Here is an 8,835-nt window from a genome sequence, read left to right as displayed (position 1 = left end):
CTTCTAATCACATTCTTAACATACATGTCCCCCTAAAAACACATCCTAAATATCTTTGTACAATTCACAAAAAAATTCTCTGAATATTTTATTCAACAGAAATTAAAGTAACAACCTTCACAGTAGAATCTAGGAGACACGCTGTGAAATTGCTCTGGTTTCATTTATCAGTCTCATGATACTATTAAAAAATAAAACAAAATTGAAATAACCAGCAACACTTTCCAAACAGTAGGCTGTTTCCTGTCATCTCCATTAAAAAATATCAAGAAATGATATCTCTTCATCAGTTTTAATAGTCATATCTGTGAAGCGAAGGACAGTGTATCAATAATTGACTTGTGGGAAAAGAGAAAACATGAAATATCAGAGCAGCGTGCCTGCCATCTGCGACGCTCGGCTCCTGCTCCCATCACTAGCGAGTGTGCTCATGGGCAGCTTCTGCAGTCAGTGCCATATCCGACAGGTATTATCCTTGCTGCCTATGAAGACACATTTCACAAGGTTATTTTTTCTTTATTTCACTCCCTTCACCCTCTTTTTTTACAAGTTGACATTTTCTGGGTCACTATCAATTATCAATGAGCTAAATGTACAAGTACCTCAGGGCCCAGCTGCCAAGTCCCTGAGATGCTCAGCTCAGGTGTTTCTGGACTGGGAATTTTTTTCTTTTTCTTTCTTTTCTTTAATTTTGCATGATTCTGTCAGTCCTAAATCGTGCAAGTTCACGTCCTACTCACAGCAGCAAATTCATGGTATGTTAAACTTGGAGGGGACCTGAGATGTCAGCCATCTCCTCTGCTCTTCCCACTGCTCTCCCTCAAGCATCGCCACCAGGTAGAATTGCAGTGAACTTGAACATCCCCGGGTTTGGGTGTCAGCGTGTAAGACAGTACATTCCACTTTAGTGCAGATCAAAATGTCAACAGGTGTTTCTCACCATCAGTCAACATGTGAACTTTGCATCCTTCCTACACTCCCCTCTATGACAACACTCTTCCGAAGTGGCCTTGAAGTCCCCCTCCCCGAGGGTCGCCTTTCACATTCCTCTATGGAAAGGACCGTCTTGGCGTGGCTTCCTTCCAAGGCCAGGCATATAACATCAGCACAAGAAGTGTGGGGCTGCATGGATTGGGAAAGCCTGCGGACACTGCACGTTCCACCAAAAGCACCCTATGTCCTCAAAATGCAGTGACCACGCTGGCCAATTCCCTTCCAGTTTGTGCTTCTAAACCTACCAGGCATTCCATTAAAAATGCATGGTGGACACTGGGCTCAGCCATGAAAATAGGGGGCGGCAATTCAAACATAGTGGGCTGTGGGCAAGACAAGCGTGTCACCCCCGTTCTCACAAGCTCTGCTGTCCAGTTGGCTTTGGGATGCACTAAATAAATCAAGAATATATTTAAAGAAGCTCAGGAATCTAAACGCCAGTGCTAAAAGAAGGCACAGACAATGAATGTTCCTCCCCACGCTCTCCAGGGTCTTTGGGAAAACTGGTGAGGAATGAGGTATGCGGTGCTGGCCTCACATGAAGCACGTGGATTAGGAAAGGCGTGTCCTCTGCCAAGCCAGCCGAGCCTCCTCCTTCCCTTCCTGCCAGCAGGTCCCTGCAGAGCACCCTGTGCCTGGCATCACAGCCCCCACCTCTGTCCTTGTCCTGGGGAAGGGCCTGACTTGCGGTTCACAATAAAATACATGGCTTCTCATGGCCCTGTCTTAGGAGTAGCTACCTGTTAGTTACACTTGAAAACCATAAAACCCACAGGAAGTAATCAGTAATTTTAGGACTTATCCATAATTAAGTAGAAGGGGGAGGTTTTAGGCCAGAAGGGGAGATTATTTGCAGCATACCTGAAGTTACATGACTACGAAGCAGCCAATATACAAAGCCAACCTTGCGTATGTGACATTGAACTTATTAGACAGTTAAGCAAGTCTTAAATTTACTCAACATTGTGGGAATCACTGGGAGTTAGGCCTATTGGGTCTTAGTGCCTGCTTAGGGCATCCCTGCCCCACACTGTTGTAGCACCCACCCCTGCCAACCCTCCTCCCGGGGCACCACCCTGACATCGGACCAAATTCTTGTCATTTTCCTCTCCTTCCTGCAATCAAAATTAATTTATTCTCAAAACAATTCTTACAAAATGTTGCCAATATAAATAATTCACGATAAATTTGGTAATGGTTGAACAGTGCTCAAAACCTGTTTTCTTCCCCCAAATATATGTATGTTAGCAGGGAACATCAAGGAAAAAACAACTTAGCTCAAAGAATAAATTTCTAATGAGCCAAAACCTGACTGTGGAGAACCCTGGTCCTGACTTATTTTAGTTACTAACACCTAACTGACATCGACTGGAAATTAACCATGCAGTGACCATGCCTGGGGAATGCAGAAACCAGCAAGGCAGGCTCAGAATTCTTACTCTGCCTAAAGCAACTAAAATTCAAAGTCACAGAGCCTTACAGTTGGTGACAGAGCTCATTCCTGCGGTTCCCTGATGCAACTAAAAGTAAATAATGAATATAGAGCACCCCTATCCCCCATGCTGAGCCAGGGACCCCAGAAGAGAGGTAGGGGATGAAGGTGAACTCATTTTGGTATTCAACTTAGGATCTCTCCAAGCCCATTTTAAACGAAACACAAGTCTGTGGTGTTTGTTTCTCCCCACCTGTGATGATTATGTTGCCTTTATAGTTGAAAGCACATGAGAAGATTTCATCCGTGTGCCCCCGGAGCACCTGGAGGCATTGGCCAGTCTGAGCATCCCAGATTCTCGCTGTTTTGTCAGAGCTTCCTGTTAGAAGATGGTTCCCTTGGGGGTTGAAAGAAATCTACAAAAGAGAAAGAAAAAACCATGACAGATTTGTGTAAAGATTCCCAACAAATTTAATCAGCAAAAAGGGGACATCACTAAGCACCTGTCACCTTCCCAGCCTGTTAGTTATTCTTACACAGAACAGTTCCTTCATGATGGGAAAAAATATTGCAGGGACAAATACATGCAAATTAAAATCTAGACAGAAATGTTAATTGCATACCCCCCACACACATACACACACACAATTCTAAGGACAAAGACCAAAGCACCTTTATAGTTTGAATATTCCCCACCCACTTCTTTCAAAAGACTGGTGATGCCTTCTCCATGCAAACAAAGACACAGGGCCCTGCTGTGGGTGAGAACCCGTCAGGCTCCTTTATACCCAAACCTCTAAGCTGCCTCTGCAACCCAACTTTCTGGGGTCAAAAGCACACAGTCTGTCACAGAATAAGCAAATATCAGGGCCTGCAAGAGAGGACGTTCTGACTATTGCTACTCAAAGTGCAGCACTTTCCATAAACACGTTCTAAGTGTCTCCCATGTGCCAGGCATCATCTAATGGTACCTGAGCAGCAGTCAAAGAGAACTGTTGGTCTTCCATTCCTTTTGGTACCATGTTCATAACCTTCTCTAAATCATCAGAAGGCAATGATTGGTGCCACCTCCTCCATGACTGAAGGTGTGATAAAGGCAAAGCCATGTCTTGTTTTCATCACTGTGTCACCAATGCAGAGAGCAATGCCTAGCACAGCGGAAGCTCTCAAAAAGCATTTGCTGAATGAATGAATGAATGAATGAATGAATATGACCTTAGTTTGATACTCCATAGAAATGCCCTTACTGGGTGGCAATTCAAGAAGCAATATATCACTTAAGTATAAAATGCAACAATGTAGAATCTTAGAACTCTTTATAGTCAGACTCAGGCAAAAATAGATGTGCAATTATTGAGTGGGAAATGCCAACCATGTCAATAGCTATCAAGCCAGACATTCAGAAATATGACCCAGCTCTCTCCTCAGCCTATCTCCCATGTCCACACTTGCCCTATCCCTCTTCTTGCCAGCCCCTAAAGCTTCCCAGCCTGTGAAGAGAATGTGCTCTGCACTTCCTTGGAGACCAGGCCTGCTAGGCTCACAATGACCACCAGCAGAAGGTGAGGGTGCAGGAGGGGAGAGAGCATGGTAGGGGTGGTTCTGGTGTCCAGGTGGAGCCTTCAGAGACTAGAAACCATCAAGCTGATATTTTACAAGGAAGGAGCAAATCTGACCTGAGATCAAGGAATTGGGCTAGGAGGTGAGAGTCACCAAGTCCCAGCTTTCTCTAGAAATATTGGAGGACACATCTAAACCTCAGATCACAGACTGGATGGCCCTTGCTCTGTGAATAAGCTTTTGGGAGAAGTTAATACAAAATTCTTAGCTACAACCTTGGAGTTTCAACATAGGTCATTTTAAACTTTGTTGAGTTAAATATTTCCATGAAATACTTCCTCAACTGCACCTAATTTACAGAATACTTGATACTTTCTTTGTACAATATAACCTTGTGTGTCTAGCAGAACCAGGAAAATCACTTCATAAGCTTCATAAATAACTTTAATAAGTATTTTCATCTAGCTAAATCTTTTGCTGATGGCTGAGAAAAACACTTTTATAGTTTATGAAAAGTTTTAGAAATAATTTATTACACTGAGTTTGAGGACACACTTAAAAATAATGTCCTTAGGTACCTAATTTCTAAAAAGAATGAGATCATTGGACAAACCTTAGTAGCTTAGTGCCAATACTTACACTAAACATGCTATTTTTTTAAGTAAATAAATTGTTCCAAATGAGAAAGCAACTCACCTTTGAAATCTCACCTTCATGACCTTCCAATTTAGTAATGCATTTTCTGGTGGCTGCACTGAAAACTCTTGCTGTTCCTTTTTGAGAGGAGTGGGGATACATACATAAATTCACCTGAAATACAGAACTTTGAACCACATACCTTGAATTATCTAACCATTTATCACTCTGACAAACAGCTGCCTGCTAGGTTTGTCTTCTGTGATGAAAGCCAGCCACTCAAATGCAAGCTGGTCCCACTGTGGGTAAGAGAGTGTGAGGAGTGCCTCGCTAGGCCTGAGCTTATCACAAGAGATAATGGGTTCCAAGGTAGAAAAGGCAAAGAGGCAACAACTCAGAATGGAAAAAAAATATTTTAAAGGGAGAAAGAGGGAATGAAAACAAGTCTTGAGAGGCCAGGGATGAAATAAGCAGAAAGCCTACTATCATATATCAAATATGAGTCTAAGGTCACAGAAGGCACGAGCAGCCACTCTAAGAAGCAACAGTGGCTGCCACTCAATGAACAAAGAACAGGCACTAGAAACCCTTTTCAACAGAAAGAGCTAACAGAATGGTTTGCTCCCTGTTGTGTCCCCAGTGCCTCAAAGTGCCACTCAATAAATAGATGCAGTGTAGATGGATGAATGGATGGATGAATGGATGAATAGAAGAAAAAGTATGTTTTTTTAGAATTAAAAAGTGGAGGAGCAAAATAAGCAAAGAAGAGAAAAAATTAGCAGTAATGCAATTGTTGTCAGGAAAAAAGCTAACATTTGTCAGGCCAGGAGAAGGATACTTTCTTGTTGCAAATTACAGCATTACATAGAGTAAAATTAGCAAGAATAGAGTGTTTTGGACACAATTTTCATTCAGAAAAGAGCAAAATGTCTTAATTTTTATTTACCTTTCTGACAATGTCAACTCAGAAGGAAGTAGACAAAATGATGAAAAATTGCTATTTTAGAATTAATATAATCTAAAATAATAAAAGCGTAATATGCTAATTAGACCAAACAGCTGAACGAACTTCCAGGCGTCATTCTGGATGTCCTTCTGGATGAAGCCACGGTGGCAGGACTGAGACAGAGGTGGTTAGGGGCGATCAGGCAGGCAGGTGAGCAGTTAGGGGCAATCAGGCAGGCATGCAGAGTGGTTAGGGGTGATCAGGCAGGCAGGCAGAGTGGTTAGGAGCCAGTGGTCCCAGATTGTGAGAGGGATGTCTGACTGCCGGTTTAGGCCTGATCCTGCCTAAACCGGCAATCAGACATCCCCCAAGGGGTCCAGGATTGCAAGGGGGTGCAGGCCAGGCTGAGAGACACCGCCCCCCACCCCGTGCATGGATTTTGTGCACCGGGCCTCTAGTCCTATATAATAAAAGCCTAATATGCTAAGTGTCCTGTCGACCAGTTGACTGTTCGACCAGATTCACACTGACCACCAGGGGGCAGATACTTCTATCACTAGGTTAGCTTGCTGCTGGGGTCCGGCCGATTGGGACTGGGCAAGATGAGCCAGACACACCCTGGAGCCCTCCCTCAGTCCCTCCCCAGCCAGCCAACCTCCTGCAGTCCCTCCCCGGTTGGCCGGCCCCGATCAGCCCTGATCATGCACCGGTGGGGTCCCTCAGCCTGGCCTGTGCCCTCTCGCAGTTCGGGACCCATCAGGGGATGTCAGAGAGCTGGTTTTGGCCCAATCCTCACAGGCCAGGCCAAGGGACCCCACTGGTGCATGAATCCATGCATTGGGCCTCTAGTTAAAATATAAAACTTGCTCCTTAGTGGGACATTTCAAATGCCTTAAAGGAAAGTGGCCAACTTGTTTTAAGAGTTTATTAATAATACAAAAAGAAATATACTACATAGTGCAATACTCTAAATTAGCACAAAAGCATTTTTAATCTTCAGAAAACACAGAACTAAGATAGTCTGAAACCTTAATTTTTTTAAAAAAAAAAAGATGGAAATATGAATAAGATAAAAAAATTAAGCCTTCAGCATAATTTCAAAGAAGAAGGAAAGGATAATAGATAGGAACAGATATAGCTGCCCAGGTAACTCATTGTGTTGACAGATACAATTTTAAGAAGGAAATAAGGAGCAAAGACCAGAGATAAATAAAGAAATTGGTCTAAACATCAATACTTTTCAAGAAGCACAAATGAAAAGAGGTTTACAAAACACACCAAAAGAAAAATAAATAAGTAATGTCTTATCAAACAAGAATGGAATCACTGCTAGGGAAAAGAGCAGATCATAGAAAAAACAAAACTGGAAGAATCAAACTTGTATTTTATTCTCATCCATCCTGATCCCTTAGCCCTGCTTGTTTCCTGCCCCCCATAGCACTGACCAACTCCTAACATCCTGTACAATCTAACATCCTTTTTAATCTAACATTCCACATAAAACGTATGTATGGCATTGGTAATTGTCTCCTCCTCCATGAGTGCAGGCATTTCTGTCTCTCTTTTTCACTGATGATACCCTTTTTTCCTAAAACATAGGTATTCCTGGCACAAAGTAGGCCATATATATATATATATATATATATATATATATATACACACACATTATATTGAAGAAATTTTTTTAAAATATATTTTATTGATTTTTTTTACAGAGAGGAAGGGAGAGAGATAGAGAGTTGGAAACATCGATGAGAGAGAAACATCGATCAGCTGCCTCCTGCACATCTCCTACTGGGGATGTGCCCACAACCCAGGTACATGCCCTTGACCGGAATCGAACCCGGGACCTTTCAGTCCGCAGGCCGACGCTCTATCCACTGAGCCAAACCGGTTTCGGCAAAAAGAAGAAATTTTTTGTATAAATATAAATGATATTTAAAATGAAAGGGCAGATTAATTACAGTTGAGAGATGATTTTTAAAAGCCAAGATCTGTGAGAAAATGAAAAAATAGTTACTTTAAAAAATAAAATTGTCCAGATTCAGAGGGTTTACATTCCAGGATATAAAAACAACTTGTATGTATAGTCAAAGAATTACCTTTGAAAAGCCCCAGTAAGAGAACAAGTATGCAAATGTAATTTTAAAAGGGAGACAATGATGAAATAAAAACTGGGTAGTTAAAATGAATCACCAGCAAAATAATATAATGGCATATGTGATCAACAGGGAAATGACATAGATGTTTTATAGTGTCATATGTGGTCTTCGTGAAGTTGAGGCACATCGTGTAGCACCAGCCTATGTTTATCAATAAGAAACACAGACATAGTATAGAATCATAGTGGTTCTCATGAACATGATGTATAGCAGAGCATTATATATGTTTATCACGAAGATTTGCTAGACATAGTGGAGCAGCACATGTGGTCATAAAGGAAATAATGCAGATTTATTGTAGAACCATGGATGGTGGTCAAGTTGCTGAGGTTGACATTGTGTAGCATAGTGCATGGACATCAGGGAGATGACCCAGAATGTACCATTATATATCATTATTAAGGAGATGATGAAGACCTAGTATAAAATCATAAGTGGTTGTCAAGGAGGTGATGCAGACATTGCATAGCATTACATGTGGTTATCAAGGATATGATACAGGCATGTAGTAATATACAATGACATCATAGGGATGAAGCAGAATACAGTTTCTATCATAGCTGGTCATCAGGGGGATGACCTACAGTGTAGAATCACTCTTATTTATCAAATAAAGCATAAGTCCCTCCACAAGTTAAATGTATGAACAGATGACCTACCATCAGCTGAAGCAGTTGCAATAAGCTTTCCAGTGTAATCAAAACAGCAGTCAAGTATTTCATCATCATGGCCTGTTAATGTTGCTATACATTTTCCACTTGTAGCATCCCACAACTGCAATTAGGAGGAGAAGAAGGAGAAAGAGGAGGAGGAGGAGGAAGAGGAGGAAGAGGAGGAGGAGGAGGAGGAGGAAGAGGAGGAAGAGGAGGAGGAAGAGGAGGAATAGGAGGAGGGGGAGGAGGAAGAGAAGGAGAAGGAGGAGGGGGAGGGGGAGGAGGAGGAGGAGGAGAAGGAGAAGAAGGAGGAGGAGGAGGAGGAGGAGGAGGAAGAGGAGAAGGAGAAGGAGAAGGAGAAGGAGGAGAAGGAGAAGGAGGAGAAGGAGGAGGAGGAGGAGGAGGAGGAGGAGGATGATGAGAAGAAGAGGAGAAGGAGAAGGAGAAGGAGAA

General features: G+C 42.4%; 1 protein-coding gene across 1 annotated transcript in view; it reads right to left on the bottom strand.

The window, feature by feature from the left end:
- Positions 1 to 447: 447 nt before the first annotated feature.
- Positions 448 to 8,835, bottom strand: part of DAW1 (dynein assembly factor with WD repeats 1) — a 35,278-nt gene continuing 26,890 nt past the window's right edge. The window contains exons 10-13 of the mRNA XM_006082775.3: positions 8,389 to 8,503; positions 4,682 to 4,758; positions 2,679 to 2,841; positions 448 to 482 (exon numbers count right to left, since the gene is read on the bottom strand). Coding sequence (XP_006082837.1) covers positions 448 to 482; positions 2,679 to 2,841; positions 4,682 to 4,758; positions 8,389 to 8,503 — 390 coding nt within the window. The remainder of the gene's footprint in view (positions 483 to 2,678; positions 2,842 to 4,681; positions 4,759 to 8,388; positions 8,504 to 8,835) is intronic.

Source organism: Myotis lucifugus, unplaced genomic scaffold, assembly GCF_000147115.1.
Source record: "Myotis lucifugus unplaced genomic scaffold, Myoluc2.0 scaffold_3, whole genome shotgun sequence".
In the NCBI taxonomy this organism is placed as follows: domain Eukaryota; kingdom Metazoa; phylum Chordata; class Mammalia; order Chiroptera; family Vespertilionidae; genus Myotis; species Myotis lucifugus.
This window is presented reverse-complemented; position numbering and strand designations above follow the sequence as displayed.